The following is a 17,155-nucleotide window of genomic DNA, read 5'->3' on the forward strand; positions in this document are numbered from 1 at the left end:
CTGGTTTTCTGCATTCTCTTACCCTGACTTCCTACAGCACTGCCCACCACAACACACAGAAACAGAAAAGGACCTTTTCTTCTTCCCTGTAAGCTAGAAAACCTTTGACTTGTAAGACTTCTCCTCACATTTCATTGGCCAGAATTGGTTGTTTGTCCCTGCCTAGATCAAATACTGACCATACGATGTTTGTAAATGTCTTAAAATAAATCAAGATTTACTCCCAGGGCTGGGGATGGTGCTCACCTTCCCTAGAGTGGGGACCCTATGGGGAAGGTAGATCTTGAATAAAATTAGGATTCTGGTGGGCAGGAGCAGGAGTAGGGGCAATGTCTGCCACAGTTACCTTTTCCTTACACTTCTTATGATGAATATAATTATTAAAAATGTAGCATATGGAGTGGTTGAGCCATTATGTTTTACTTTTAACAGACTGTTTTATCTTGATCATATTCTTTCAAAATTTCCACTAGGAATAATATTGTGTCTTAAAACTAGTGTAGATGGATGTAGGGACAAAGGATGGTTTAGGAGGCATGCCATCATCCCAGATACTCCACTTAAAAAAAAAAAAAACACATTCCAAGTAAAAAATTGAGCTTTCTATGAAAATTACTCCAAAAAAAATCTAAGTAAAAATAGCATACTTGCCATGTCAATAGGAAGTGTAGCTTCCAAATAAATCACTTAACCTCCTCTTCTGGCCAGATTCATACCCTTAAACCCTTCTATAAGAAATTCGGGTGCCATCAATTTTCAAACCTGCCATATTTTCACTTTCCTGTCACTTCTCAGAAGAAGGAAGTGTGCCTTTGGATGCTGATGCGAGTTCTGGCTTTACCTTATGGGCCATTTTGTTATTCTTTAGTGGATTCTGGCCATACTTTTGAGAGCCCACCTTATTCTGGCTGTCACCTCCCACCTAAGAAGGCAGACCCTGGGGACCCTGGAGGTGAGAACTGCTGAGTGGGAATGGCTCTCCTGAAAAGACAGTGTACTTACCAAAACAAAATCCAAGGAGGAGATTCTCTTGGTCAGAAACAAGTCTAAAGCTAGGAAGTCCCCTGCAACCAGGCTGAAAATCAAAGATAGATTTATATTTGGACAATGAGGGTAGGGTGGGGTAGTAGTTGGGGAGAGAGACAGTTTCAAGAACCAGGCTGATTAGATTCAGTGTTTGAGTCTGATATGGAAAGATAACATTAAAAAGTAAAGTCAAGCTGTATTTTCTAGAGGGTCAGACCCAATACAGACAGACAAGCAGATTATGTCAGAGCTATATTTTATCCACATTAATCCTCCAGTGTTTCACTGCAATCCTGCTTCTTAGTGGAGGAGCCCTAGGTGTCTCCTGCCACCGTTAACACTAGAAGAGTTAAGAGTTTTTCTTTGGGCCAGATTCACTGTGGCCAGTTGCCAATCTCGAGCCAGCTGTCTGATGCATCAGATAGCCTCAGGAGATACTACCATTTTGCTGGAAAGCTGTCTTCACTATGAGAAAATTATAAAACAACTTTGAGCCAGTTTGTAAGCACAATGTTTATTTTCATAGACTTACTCCTCGTGTTAAAGTACCTTTTACCCTTATGTACCTTGCTTGCCACCATTGGCTACCTCTCTACCTCTTCCCCACCACAAATGTGTTTTGATGTCATGGAGCCAGAACCTTAAGGAAGAGGCTTAAACATGACTAAGAAGAAAATTGGTAGCTACGTTAATTGTGAGTCAGTTTAGGATTTCTGGAATGATTCAGACAGGTAGAATTAGGGAGACAGTCAGCCTTGGTGTGGTTGGATTCTCACAGCCATGGTTCTCCTTTCCTGAATTACCTATTTCGTTTCACATCCTGGGATATCATGATGAAATTATATCATGGGACTTCATTATGGGGCAGGAACAGTTGGTGGGGATCGAGTGGTAGCTATCTCACACTTCTGAAGTCTGGAATTTCCTCAAGTGTTGGAAGTGCCCAATACACCTGGAAACTAAAATCTTGGTGTGCTTTTATAAAGATGAAAGTTAGGAAACCTTTGAAATTAGAAATTTTGGATGGACAAAAAGAATAGAAATTATACAAACCTGCCAAAGATATTTTGTCTAAAGATAATTTAAAAATTGCAAAAATTTAGGATGACTTATAAGCCTTCATTAAACTTTTCTTTAAAATTTTGGAGTCACTTTCCAAATTGAGAAAATAGGTAAGCAATCAGAATATTTTTCAATAGGTGTGTGGTTTAGCTACTTCTGTCATTATAATCACCAGCAGAGCAACTAAATTAAACAAGAACTTCGGAAGGTAAAAGCTAACCTTAGTTATTTTATATGGCTTAGCTATCTTACATAGATTTTTTCTGCACAATGGAAAGATGTTTGATTAGTAAAGGTAAATGTTCAGATTGGAAGTTAGAAATGCAGATTTATTAAATTTTATTTTATTTTAGAGGCTAAGAAGGGAACAGCTACTTTGTTATTGTGAAGAGGCTCTTATGTTTGAATATTCCTCCTAGATTTTTACTATCCAGAAGGCTCAGTGTATATATTATGGTGGGAGCTTTCTCCCTCACCAACTGCATCCTAATGGAGATGTATGACTGAGCCATTACTATTGCTGATGTGAATATTTGCCTCAGAATTTAAGCCTGTGGCTCTGGAAATGGCTATAAATACTCTAAAATAATAATATTGTGAGTATTTATATATCATTTTAAAGCCTGTTTTTAGTTTTTATTCTATGTATATTAGAAAAATGACTTACAATTTGCGTAATTATGGTAATTGGAAAAAGCTGTTGAGATGTGAGGGTTCTAAAATCAATAAGAAGAGCAAAAATGGATCATTTATGACATATGTGGTTTGAAATAGTTTTACTGTTATATTATCATTTCATATGTTTAAGTGGTTTTAATGTTGTCACTAAAATGGCACCTAATTAATACATTCACACAATATATAAAAATGCACTCAAGTACCACAAATTCTCCTGCTGCTACATTTATTTATGGCAATGTACACCCGTTAATGTGTGCTTTTATTTGAAAAGCATTTTTGTAAATGTTTGCTATTTGCACTTTCTCTTAGAGTATAGCCGCAATCTTGCGCCACCATTCAGTATGAGAGATCATCAAAGCAATTAGCTTAGAAGTACTTCTCCATTTACCAAAGGACTAAAACTACTTTTGAAAATTATGGGTAAGATTGCTTCGAGATTATCGTAGGTCAGGTTCTGTAGAAGGAAAGCTGAGACAGGAATTGTAAGAACAAGTGATTTGTTGGGCAATACTCTCAGGAGAAGGATGGTGAGGGAAGAAGGAAAGAGGAGGGGGAAATATCTATGCATGGAGGTGATCTCAGTAGAAATGGGCTGCAGTTTGCTGCCACAGTGAAACTCTCGAGCACGAATGGTATCATGGAATTGCTTCTATCGTGAGGCAAGTAGGCTGGACTTTGGTACCCCCGTATCAGCTGAACATTGGTCGCAACTGGCCCTTGAGAACGGGTGGGAGAGAAGCCTCCTCGGTGAGGCACTTCCCATTTGGTCCAGGGCAAATTCTCCAGAAAAGGGAGGTGCATCTGTGAATTATCAGCATCTTGGTGATGGGAATTCTGGTTAACAAGGGAGATCAACAAGGCAACAACAGCATCTGCTATATAGATGAATGACAACTTAAAAGAACAGAGAATTTACTGGACCTCAGTTCTATTATTTTCCCTTCCTCAGCACACACCCCACCACACACACCTATATTTGTAATCAAATAAAAGTGGGGAGTCATGTTCAAGTCCCTTTGATTAGAGAAACAGTTGAAATTCATAAATGAAGACATGGACTTCAGGCCTATTCTTTTTTGTTTTTTGTGGTGTAGTAATAGGAAATTTATGGGCGCCTGGGTGGCTCAGTCGTTTGAGCGTCCGGCTTCAGCTCAGGTCATGATCTCATGGTCTGTGGGTTCAAGCCCCGGGTCGGGCTCTGTGCTGACAGCTTGGAGCCTGGAGCCTGCTTCGAGTTCTGTGTCTCCCTCTCTCTCTGTGCCTCCCCCACTCATGCTCTGTCTCTCTCTCTCTCTCCTTCAAAAATAAATAAAAACATTAAAAAGAAAAGAAAAGAAAACTTATGTGGATGGGGTGCCTGGGTGGCTCAGTTGGTGAAGCGTCTGACTTCAGCTCACTTCATGATCTCACGACTCGTGAGTTTGAGCCCGGTGTCAGACTCTGTGCTGACAGCTCACAGCTCAGAGCCTAGAGCCTGCTTCAGATTCTGTGTCTGTCTCTCTGCACCTCCCCTGCTCATACACTGTCTCTCTCTCTCTCTCTCTAATAGAAAAAATAAACATTAAAAATGTTATTAAAAATTTTATGTGGTTGACTCTGCTATTAAAATGCATTTTTTTTTTATCACAAATGAAAATGAGTTCCTGGAGATAGGACCTGAGGCATTGTCCATGAAGACTTGAGGGTGTTTCAAATGCCAAGTACACTTGGGCAGGCCTTTCTGCAGGCTTAATACCCCTATTTGAAATACCTTGTTTGCAGAAGCCTTCTACTGTCTACACATTCATAACTGATTCAGACAGAACCAATGCATTCAGTGTGTTCGATGAATGAGTTCATCTTAAATTCTTTCTCTGCAATAGATTATTACATCATACAGAAGAACTGTAGAGTATGCTTCTTCCTGGTAGAACACCTCCAACCCTCTTTTCTTCCCATTATAGAGCTTAGTGAAGACTATCTTTGAAAAAGAATTTTTTCTTTCTTGCTACTTACCGAAATACTGAAATGCTTTACAGAAACTAGGTAACCTTGTATGAGGACAGTGGAATCCCATTTGTATCACTAATTTAAAGAGATCTTTATTCTATTTTCAATTGTCAAATATTTTTCAAGGGCATAGAAGACATATTATGTAAATTCTGTGAATTGCACAATTAACTTTAAAGCAGAAGATCATTGATATAGTAGAAATAAACAATAGCAAGTCTCCATCTTGGATCAAATAAATACTTGTTGCTAATAATATTCACTCTGATTGCATCTGTATTTGATTATTCCAATTTATTAAACAGGAATAATAATATGCAAATAAACCCAGAATAATAAAGAGACATTAATTCAGATTAGAAATCAAGCTGATATTGCAACCTTTTCACTCTGCATAGGGCTTTGCTAATTCTTTCTATAGAACACAAACCAGGCCAGTGCCTACGAGTATTCTGAAATGCAAAAGGCATTTTGGAGCAGGTAGACATATTATTGGATAGGACCTTGAAGAGCTCCTATTTACAAATGATTTCTTCATTGGTCTGAAATTTAATACCATTGGTAATCTGCTCACTAACAATATCTAGTCTTAATCCCACAAAGTGAGAACTTGAGAGAATAGATGATCATTTTAGACTTTTTTAAAAGTCAAATCCTAAGTTAGTGCTTTCCTCAGGCCTTAATTTCCTTTGTACAATTGTTCATTTAATCATCTACATTTGTGTTTTCCTCCAGGAATAAAAATTCCTTTTTAGCCTGTATGTCTTAATAATTTATTTTCCAATATTTGTTTATTTCATCCATTGGTCATAGTTTTTAAAATATTGTTTTGGCAAGATAGAATAAATACTTCTAAAATATTATGTCACTTGGCAACTTCTTGAAATTATGCCTGGAACTCATGGCAAGACCCATAAAGGATTGAAGAACTCACTGTGTTATTAGAATTTAGAACATTTTCTATAGCACACATTTAATTTGGCTAATGTATTAAAAAAAAAATAAACCACCCAGACTTTGTTTTCTATAATCAGTACCATTTGCTAATAGCTTGAGCAGTGTGAATTCCCTCAAACTCCATGATTGCTTAACAATATGTTGTGACATTTTTCTTGCTTCTAGAAATTTCCACTTAAGTGAAGAAGACCAATGGATTTACCAGGCTGTTCTGGATCAGTATCCTGCAGATCTCTGTGGTAGAAGGACTCTGTATCTCAACATGTTACAAAGATATTTTCCTCACAAATCTAGGCATGATTTGGTGAGTGCTGGACCCTAATAACAGCAAGTTAAATTGTTTCAGTGGTCCATAATAACTAAGCAAAATTTGTATTTCTACAATGGTGGTCTAAAAATTATTTTTCCTATACTCTAGAAAATAATAGGGTTATAGGTTGAAAATCTCTCATTTTTATTTTTTTTATGTTTATTTATTTTTGAGAGAGAAAGAGGGAGAGAAAGAGAGCACACAAGTAGGGGGAGGGGCAGAAAGAAAGGAAGACACAGAATCCAAAGTACGCTCAATCTCGCTCCATCTCAGAGCCTGACATGGGGCTCAAACCCATGAACCATGAGATCATGACCTGAGCTGAAACTTAACTGACTGAGGCACCCAAATGCCCTGAAATTCTCTCATTTTTCAAGTTATATCATCCATAGGAAGGTGGAGAACCCCTCAGGCCACATATATTCTCCCATGCTTACTTGCCCCAGAGATCTTTATTGTGGCTCCCTGGGTTGCTTTGCTAGTGTTTGACCTCTAGGGGTCTGTGCAGTCACTGGCCCACCCTCAGAGGTTCTGCAATCTCTGGGTCTTGCCCGAAAATGGGGTGCTTGCTCATCTGTCCACAAAGCCTGCGCATCTCAGCCTTTTTTCTGTGTATAATCTCCACCTCGACAATTCTGCTTGATCTCTCTAGTCAGGTCTGAAACACATGCCCCAAGTTAGAACTCAGAGTCATGACTGAAATTTCCCTGAGAAGGGCCTGGGAGACTATTGTTTCATTCTCTAGTTAATAAGGCCACAAAGACAAGAAAACAGAAGTTACCATGTCACCAATTAACTTCACAATAACTCATCTTAAAACATATATGTAAACACATATGTGAAAGTCTTAACTTCTAAATGGGCCATGCTTATAAAATATTATCAAATACTTTGCATTTTTGTAGTTGTTTTAAATTAAGCAAGTAATAAGACCAACATGTGTATCAAATTTACCTTATATCAGTCATCTAAACTGCTGTAAGACACATAACATTAGGTGAAAAAGTACTATTTGTATTCCTATTTTACAGATGAAGAAACTGGAGCAAAGGCCACAGCTAGTATGACCATCCTTTCTTATCCTTTCCTACCCCCCACCCCCCACCCAACAACTATTTGTTTTAATTCTCACCTTTATAGCAGATACCTGTTTTATGAAAAACATGTTATACAATAAATAATTCACTCCAGTTTCTTTTGGCCTTAGTTTATTAAATTAGATCTTTCTCTTTATTCCTTGTTGATTCTATTTGTTTCTCTGACCAGCTGTCATTTTTAAGTTTGTAAATTTTTATGTTTACCTGCTATTAACATGATAAAGATTTTTATACTCACTTCTTATATTGGGCTCATTAGTATGCATTTCTGCATGGTATATGCTTCCTTTCTTCGTGTTTGACAGATTTTAAGTATATTTTTGGCTCTTAGGAACAAAGTTCAGAAGTTTCCAGAAGAGATTTTGGTAGCTGATATTTGGTTTAATTGAAGCCATAGCTTGTTTTATCATGTCTCTGATTAACCATACCTAAATTATTATTTTAGGACAACCTTATCCTACTTGCTAGATTCTTTTCTCCTGCTGTTTAGGGGCTAAATAATGTACCAAATTCAGAGATGTGGTCTATACTAGCAAGATAAAGAATTATGTAGGTCAGTGTGGCTCTCAACTTTAGGAGACACAACTTTATATAAGGAGCATTTCAGAATCACCTACAAAGATTTTTCAAACTACTCAGGCACTCAGGCAATCTCCATTCTTATTCTTTCCCTCAGAGCTCTGAGGTCTTTCATGGTTGGGATGCATTGCCAACAGGAACTACCAGTACCCATGTGAGAATGTCATGTCCATCAGGAGTGTAGGATGGGAAGAGCTAACATCATTGCTGGAATTCCTTCAAGTTTAGACATACAAACATCTGGACATTCAGTAATCAAGGGCAGACTGAATTTTTAGGGTTATCATAGAACTTTATGCTTATTAGCATGTATCTAACTGATGAACTTAAAGTAATTGTTAAGATACCCAATCTGATTTAAAGATGGAGTATTTTGGGGGTGCCTCTGTGGCTCAGTCGGTTCAGCGTCTGACTTCTGCTCAGGTCATGATCTCACGGTTGATGAGTTCGAGCCCTGCATCGGGCTCTGTGCTGACAGCTCAGAGCCTGGAACCTGCTTCTGATTCTGTCTCCCTGTCTCCCTGCCCCTCCCCCACTCATGCTCTGTCTCTCAAAAATGAATAAATGTTAAAAAAAATTTAAGATGGAGTATTTTTGAAATTATATGTAGGGGAAGCAATGCTTTCTGTTCATAGGTTCATTGCCACATAGATGTGGAAGTTGTGTTAAGGCTGCCTCATCAGACTCTATCTTATACAAGGAAACTAGGACTTATAAGCTGGTCCTTAGTCACCAGTTAGCCATAAGCTCAGAACTACAGGACTGGTACCTTGTCCTGGTTGCTACATTTAATATTAAGATGTTTGTCCCCAATTTTTCAAAATCATTGGTTATAATTCATTTTGTAACAATGACATAAAGCACAGGCTCAGTTTCATAATAAGTGTTTACCATCTCTTATCAGGTGGAACATGAGAAATATTGTGATCAGTATCGCTTTGCTAGGGAGCAGCGAAGGATCCTGATATCAAATTGGAATAAGAACAGGAGAGACTTTATGAAGAAGGCCGTACTGACACTTGCTGAGGCCTGTGCAGCACATGCCATGGAGGGCACATTGGCAAAGGATAGGAGAAAGCAACAGGAACTGTGTGCTCATCTGAAAGCCAAGGTGAGGTGCTCTGCTAAAGGTGTTTCAGGATTTGCCCTGGTATTCATTTAAGAACCCACTTTCCCTTTTGTTCAAACCGAACCTAAAGTTCATTTTCTCTAAAAATTTAATTTTCAATAAAATTGTTAGTTTGAGGGGCACCTGGGTGGTTAAGTATCTGACTTCAGCTCAGGTCATGATCTCGCAGTCTGTGGGTTCGAGACCCATACTGGGCTCTGTGCTGACAGCTCGGAGCCTGAAGCCTGCCTCAGATTCTGTGTCCCCCTCTCTCTCTGTCCCTTCCCCACTTGTGCTCTGTCTCTCTCTCTCTCAAAAATAAACAAACATTTAAAAAATCTAAAAATTGTTAGTTTGAACCATATGAAATCGTGATTCTTTTAGATCAACAGTCATCAACAATCAATAATTTCATATGGTTCAAGCGGAAGTTACCAAGAACCAAGAGGTTCATGTTTACGTTTGGATTGAGAGATATCCAACACGAACCACAAATGCTGCACACCAGAGACAGGTGCTGGATGAAACGTAGAATGTAACCATAAAGTCAAGTCTGATTCTGGCTCAAACACCCTGGGACCTCTCATTCACACTAAAGATGTAAAAAAGGTAAAATTATGAAAAAAAAAAAAAAGAGAGGATTTGTGAAGAGATATGTTGAGGAGATCTCGATAGGCTGTGTAAGAGCCTTCAACAAAGTGAAAGAGGGAACGGATGGGGTGCTCTTCTTCCTCACACCCAGCGAGGGGCCTCTAGGGTGGCTTGGAGAGTTTAGGGGGCATCTCCTGCAGCTGGAGCTTAAAGATTGGTGTCTGATGCTTACAGGGAAATAGAGGAGCTGCCTCCGTGGCAGAATTGAAAACAAGGATGGCTTCTGTGTTGGGAATAACTGCATTCCCCATAGTGCACAAGTCCTGGAGGCCCCATGTGGAGTGTTGTTGGCAGGACCATTAAAAACAAATTGTATTGGGGTGCCTGGGTGGCTCAGTCGGTTAAGCAGCCGACTTCGGCTCAGGTCATGATCTCGCGGTCTGTGAGTTCGAGTCCCGCATCGGGCTCTGTGCTGACAGCTCAGAGCTTGGAGCCTGTTTCAGATTCTGTGTCTCCCTCTGTCTCTGACCCTCCCCTGTTCATGCTCTGTCTCTCTCTGTCTCAAAAATAAATAAACGTTAAAAAAAAATTTTAAAAAAGAAAAAAAAAAACAAATTGTATTGAGGTACAGCATACACACAGTAAAGTACACAAATCTTTATTTACTGAAAAACGATGTGGTAGGGGAACGATAGAGCAACAAGTTTGATTCTATTGGTAGAAAAAAGGTAACCTGGTAGGTGTTACACTATAGCAATTAATAGCTGTAAAATAGCTATGAAATATAAAAATAGCTATAAAAACAAATGTCCCTTTTAAAACATTAGAGGAGGGGCACCTAGGTGGCTCAGTTGGTTGAGTGGCTGACTCTTGATTTCCACTCAGGTCATGATCCCAGGGTTGTGGATTGAGCCTAGCATTGAGCTCCATGGTGAGCATGGAGCCTGCTTAAAATTCTATCTTCTTCTCTTTTGGCCCCTCCCTGACTCATGGTCTCTCTGTGAAACAAACAAAACCAAAAAAAAAAAAAAAAAAAAATTAGAGGAAAAATGCCTGCTCTGCATTTTTTGTAAACAAAAAGATATTATTTGGGGCATTGTGTAAACTTGGGACCTAGAAGGAATAGAAGCTGCATCAAGTCTAATCTACCATGGGCTACAGATCTAATGCTCGTTTCTTCTCCATCCGTGGCTGATAAGAAACACACAGGGGTCAGGGACTGGGACAAGTTTTTATATACTCATAGTCTTTTTGTATTAAATTTGCACACATTGTCATTAGCCTTTCAGCTACTCTGTGGGGGATATTTTCTTTTTATTGTATAGCACTGAGGTAAACATGCATGCAGTAAAGCACAGAAACATAAGTGTGCAATTGAATGAAATTTTACAAATATATATTACCCATGTAAAAACCACTGAAATCAAAATATATAATGTTTTCTGCAGCTCGGGTTCCCTCATGCCTCTTTTCAGTATATATTACCCATACCCATAACCCCTATTCTGAATTTATCACCATAAATTAGTTTTGCTTATTCATGAATTTCATACAACTCAAAGCACACAGTATATACTCTTTTGTACTTCTTTCATTCATCATATCTGTTGAGTTTCATTCTTGTTGCATGTTGGAATTTTTTGTTTTTCTTTATAGCTGGGTAGTATTTCATTGTAGATATGTCCCACAATTTATTTATATGTTATCCTGTTAATGGAAATTTGTGTTATCTCCAGGCTTTTGCTCTCATGATAACAGTGCTGTGTGAACACCCTTGAACATGTCTTAGGGTAGACATATACACTCCTTTCTATTGGATAAATGCCTGGGAGTAGGACTGCTGGATCAGGTGTGTTTGGCTTTAGAAAATATAGCCAAATAGTTTTCCAAAGTGGTTATACCCATTTTCAACCAGTTTCAATTGCTCCACATCCTCACCAACACTGGGAGTGCCAATCTTTACTTGTAGCTAATCTTGTGTATGTGTAGTGGTACCTCTATGTGCTTTTCATCTACATTCAGAATAGATTATGAGCAACTTTCCATTTGCATATTGACCATTTGATATCTGCTGCTGTGAGATGCCCACTCAAGACTTTTGCCTGTTTTTCTATTGGATTGTCTGTTTTTTCTTATTCATCTGTGTTCTTTATACATTCTGCATGCAAGTTCTTTTTTTTTTCTGTGACTTTTCACTCTTTTAATGGTGTCCTTTGATAAACAAAAAGTTCTTAATTTTAATGAAATTCTTTTTTTTCAATTTAAATGTCTGAGATATAAGTTTATGCATTAAAATCACCCTTTTATAGTTAGTACAGTTCCATGAGTTTTGACAAATGCGTGACATGTAATTACCACCACAAGCAAGGTATAGACTGCTTCATCACCCTTCAGAAATCCTTCATGCCCCTTTGTACTCAACCCCACACCCACCTTCAGCCTTTGGCAACTACTGATCTCTATCCCTATACTTTTGGCCGTTTCAGAATGTCACAGGAACATAACCATACAGTATGTGGACTTTTGGGTCTAGCTTTTTTCACTTAGCATAATACATTTATGATCTAGCCATGTTGTTATGTGTATTAATAATTAACTCCTTTTTATTGCTGAGTAGTATTCCATGCCTGGGCTTAAGCACAGTTTATCCATTTATGACCTATTTTCAGTTTTTGGCAATTTGTGTTACTTTGCTTAAGGTGGGCGTGGGCTTTAAGCTTCCCCTGTGAGCCTGTGCCTGGGAGACACTTGCCACTGTTGTTCTTCCCCTGCAGTAGATTCTTACTAGACACTTCCTGGCCTGGTAGGGGAGAGGCATTCTGCTTTCTCGGTTCAGCTTCAGTCTCAGGCAAGATTTTTGTCTCTTGGTCTTGGGACTAGAACCTGCTTGGTGATCCTGCCCTCCACCCCATGGCAGACAAACTCTGCCTTGGGTCATGGTGGTTCTTGTGTGGGAGAGATCTTCCTGCCCGCTCCCACCCAGGAGAGGTGGGTTTCTTTTGTTTTGTTTTTTGTTTTTTCCCCAGCTATAATGGGTCTACATCCCTTACCACCCCCCCTCAGGGGCTTTTTTTTTAAGGTTTATTTTTATGTTTATGAGAGAGAAAGAGTTGTGTGTGTGTGTGTGTGTGTGTGTGTGTGTGTGTGTGTGAGAGAGAGAGAGACAGACAGACAGACAGACAGACAGCAGAGAGCCAGAAGCAGGGCTCAAACAGTCATGACCTGAGTGTCAACCGACTGAACAACTCAGGCACCCCAGCGGTTTTTGTTCTATAGGGGTTTTGTTCATATCTCTTAGACCTGTGCTAACATAAGAGGCTTCCTCTGCACACCTCCCCTGACTCTGACCTTTCTTAGGAGCTTTCTGTGAAGTTTGTGGAGAAAAAGCCTGTGAGAGGGTGTTAATTCCCCTTATGTCTATAACTTTCACGAGTTCTATACTCTCACGTCTATGACAGCAGCAAATTGTAAAAATTTAACTATTAACCCATTAGCTGAGATCTTCTTACCCACTTCTACAGTGGCTGTGTCTTTCCCAGGTGCTCTGTCTCAAGTAAGCCAGTTTCCACAATTGCTTCTCTCTTGGAGACATCTGCCTTTCTGTAAATTTCAGGTTTATTTGCCCTCTGACCTCAGCTCTCTGATGGGTTCAAGAGAAGTTCTGATGTAGGCTATTCAGGTTTTTCTTGTGCTTAAAGTGGGAGGCAACAATCTTTCCAGCTTCTTACATTCTAAATGGAAGCTGAACGTCCTCATGAAATACTATTTATCAATTTTTCATGTGCTCTATTTAAGAAATCATTGGCTAATGGCACAGGGTCATTTTCAAAGGCATCCTGCTTGAGATTTTTCTGCCCAACAGGGCTCCTGCCAAAGGAGAGGGGATTCCCCCCAAAAAAGTGGGGTGGAATAGCAATAAATGGGAACCTGATAGGTGGAAGAGAAGTAGTTAGACAATGTACATGACCCACATTAGGGAAATTTTTCCAGAAACAGCCCAGCTATCAATCAAGAGAACAAAACTGGTAGGAGGGCAAGAGTCAGCATTAACCACCTGCCAGGTTTACTTGGGACGGCATCGGTCACCAATCTCATGAGAACTCTGCTGTCCTCTTCTGTACATCTTGTCCCCTTTTCCCTCCTGCCCGTGCACTCTGACTGTCTAAGCATCTAGGGAATGAAAGGAGATGTCATCATCTGAATAAAGAGGGAAGAGTTGATGAATCTCTCGGAACCAGACCATTTAATTTTGAGTCAAGACTGTATTTTGTGACTTATGACTGTGGGCCCCTTTGTAACATGGGTGAGTTACGGGTTCTGCTTAGTTTTCATCTCGTGGCAGGAGAAATCTCTAAATGGGGGACAAAAATAATGCTGTGTTTTGATTATTTCCCACATGTAATGCTGTTCAGTGTATTGTGTATACACTGTGGAGTGTTCCCTACATTTCAGGCATTCTAATAGATGCTTTATAGTCATTTTGTCATGTTACCTCCAGTGACAAACCTGAGATGTGCAGGGTTTGCTGCAACAGAGTACCTACCCAGTGAAATCAGGGGCTTGGTTTTTGGAAGCAATATAATATGGTGCCTCCTCAGACACCCATGGTCACAAGATGGTGAACAAATATCTCTGAACCTTTGGAAACGAAGTTTCCGAAAAGTAAATGTGAGCAGAGGATGGTGGGACATAATGTAAACTGTGATACAAAATGGATTCTATTTCCCATAGAGATGGTGTTATCATTTGAGTTTGTATTCCTGATCGAGGACTGAGGCTTAATAAATTATAGCTGTGAACACAAGTGTATCATAACAGAAAAGGAGTAATCCTATCAATTCTATAGTAATTTAAAATATTAAATTATACTCATTTTGTTTTTACCTGGAAGGAAACTTGAAATTTACCCCATCCTTCATTTTACAAGTCTAAAACCTAAAGTCCTGAAAGATAAAGTGACTTGCCTAAGGTTCATGCCAGCTCATTTGACTTGAAATTCAAAATTATCTTGGCCCTACATAGCTTTGCATACAAGAATCTTACAAAATAATAGAAGATATTTATTATACTGTGAGCCCCAGTGCACTATAAAATAGACCTACAGAATCTGAAAAATATTACTTCATTGTATCATATATTTGACCTTTCTAAAACTAACATGCTAGCTATAATAAACATTAATTAAATGTTTAACTATAATTTTGTTCTTAGTCTTGGAATTTAAAAAGCCTTTTGGGGGATGATTTAGATGACTTGTGCCTTTAAAGAAAAGCATTAAAGGAATTTTGCAATAATGAGTTTTCTCTCTCTCTTTCCCTCCTTCTCTGTTTTATTTTGGCTTTCTATCAGTAATGGATATGGTAGTGAGTGCAGGCCTCTCACCGGAGCGGTGAGAGGAAAACAGGGAAGAAGAGTTTTCATTCTCCTGCTACCACCAAACCCACTCTTTGATCCCCTAAATTCTCTCAGACCACCAGCCCCTCCTCACCATCCAGCCTAGACCACTCTGTTAGCTGTGCGCTTGATTTTTGGCATGCTTGTCTACGCCATGGCTGGGAAACCGTATTCCCAGATCTGCTTTACAGTTGACTTTCTCTGCATCCATGCTGGGTGGCCAAGTGCTACTAAGGAAAAGTCACCTTCACCTGGACTCTGAATGCCACATGAGAGACCTTAGTCCTGTCCTTAGTTTGCCAATTCTCCCCGTTCCTCTTATGACTATTTCAAAAGGTCACTAATCCTTTCAGTAACCTTACCTAGTACCATACACCCTCCCCTTCATGCCCCGAGGAGGCAACTTACCTCCTACTTTATCAAAAAAAATGAAGTCATGGAGTTATGAGATAGATCCCTAATTTCTGCCCCCTACCCTATGTCTTTATGTCTTCTGCTAATCCCCCACTTTCCTCCTGATGCAGGATGTGATGCTTTCTACATGTTCATATCCAGTCCTTCTGCCAGTGTTTGGGACTCTGACCCATCTAAACACTTTAGAAACTTGATTCTACTGATTATCTCCTTTGATTATTTTCTTTCTTATTATGTGGGTGTTTCTCCCAGCCCATAAATATGGTTAAGTCTTTCTTATTCAAATCAAACCTTCTCTTGATTCTAAATCATCCTCCAGCTCCTGGGCACCTCCTAATTTCTAACCTTTTCTTTGAAATCAAGCACTTGAAAGAATAATCTATATTTTCTCAGGACTTCTGACTGCCCTACTCTGTCAAGATCCTCTCCTCTCCCCAAGGTCACCAGTGACCTCCCAATTACCTCATCTTGTCAGTGCTCTAGCATCCTTATCTTAGTAGACCTCTGCTTCATTTCTCACTGTTGACCACGCACCCTTTGTTCTAAAATATTATTTCAGCTTCTAAAATATTATTGTTTCCCATATCTTTGAGGAATACTTAGTCTGTGTGTGCCTTTGTCATTGTCTGCACAATCCTAAAACCCTGCTATCCTCAGGTTTCTATCCTTACTCTTTATTCTTCTCTCATTACTTCACTGGTTCCTAATCCCTCTCAGGTTTTTACCTACCTTTATATGCTAATTATTCTTCAATCTCCTCCCCACCTCCACCATCTCTGAGCAGCTCTCTCTTGAATCTCATTTATCCAGCTGCCTACCAATTACATCAACTTCAAAGTCTACAGATGCATCAGAGTCAGTGTCTAAAATAGGTATTTTTGTTTCCCTCCAGTAAATTTGCACTTTTTTTTCTTAAAACTTAGCTTCCTCTTCTCCCTCATGCACCCCCATAGCTATTTACCACCTTTGGAAATTTTACACCTTAACTCTCCACATCTTTCTTTCTGTCACTAGAAAGGCCAGTTCCTGGACTATTGCAGTAGTGCTCTAATGGCTATGCTTCACATCCTGCCCTTCTGAATTTTTCCCCCTAAGCTGCATGCAGAATGCTCTATCTAAAATGCAGTTTGAGCTACCTTCCCTTCAGGACAATTCCTTGGTGGCACCCTTTGCTTATAACAATGGCCACACTTCCTGGCATGGTTTTCTAGGTCCCTGATATTATTGATTTTGCCTGAAATGCCTCTCTTACCTTTCTTTGTCTGGCTAAGTCTCACTCTTCTTCAAGATTCATCTTAAATGTCTGCTACAGGAAGACTTTCTTGAGTCCCTGGCCAGATTCAATCCACTCTTGGTTCTCCCTAACCCCTTATATATAACCCTGACTTAATAGTGGTTATGGCACACTGGAAAATCTATGTCTACTACACAACTGCAACCCCATCTTATTCATCTTGGTATAACATATACTCACTCCAACTTCCTTATTCCTTCATGTCCCATCCCAACCCACCACACCCTGTGCTTGGTGCTTGGAATATTGTAGGTATTCAGCAACTGTTGCTAAAGCAAAGTATATAATAAGCCTTAGGAATTACCCCCACCTTCTCAATACTTCCTGATATAGTACTATTTCCACTACCTTCTTTCTACCTTATTTATGAGAAAGCTAGCTGTAGAAACATGTGGATGTGCAAAGTCATTAAGGGGTGAAGTATAAGTCATAATTGTCAATATGGAATATGCTGAAATCTGAAATGCGGTTTTAAAAGTAAAACATAAAAGATACATTTTAGGTATAAACAAAGTTACCATGCACTTCTCCACTCTTCTCCAATTCATCTTACTTTTGTGCTCCTTGCTGCATCTCTAGCTGATTGTCTGACCTGATCAAGAAGACACAGTAATTAGGGAATCAGATAGTAATGGGATAGAAAATACTTTTTT

General features: G+C 39.3%; 1 protein-coding gene across 2 annotated transcripts in view; it reads left to right on the forward strand.

Annotated features, from left to right (window-relative positions):
* The window catches only part of CCDC148 (coiled-coil domain containing 148), a 255,078-nt gene that overhangs the window by 106,224 nt on the left and 131,699 nt on the right, over positions 1-17,155 (forward strand). For both annotated transcript variants that reach the window (XM_047871442.1, XM_047871443.1), the window contains 2 exons: positions 5,881-6,019; positions 8,606-8,812. In XM_047871442.1, coding sequence (XP_047727398.1) covers positions 5,881-6,019; positions 8,606-8,812 — 346 coding nt within the window. The remainder of the gene's footprint in view (positions 1-5,880; positions 6,020-8,605; positions 8,813-17,155) is intronic.

Source organism: Prionailurus viverrinus, chromosome C1 (assembly GCF_022837055.1).
Source record: "Prionailurus viverrinus isolate Anna chromosome C1, UM_Priviv_1.0, whole genome shotgun sequence".
Taxonomy (NCBI): domain Eukaryota; kingdom Metazoa; phylum Chordata; class Mammalia; order Carnivora; family Felidae; genus Prionailurus; species Prionailurus viverrinus.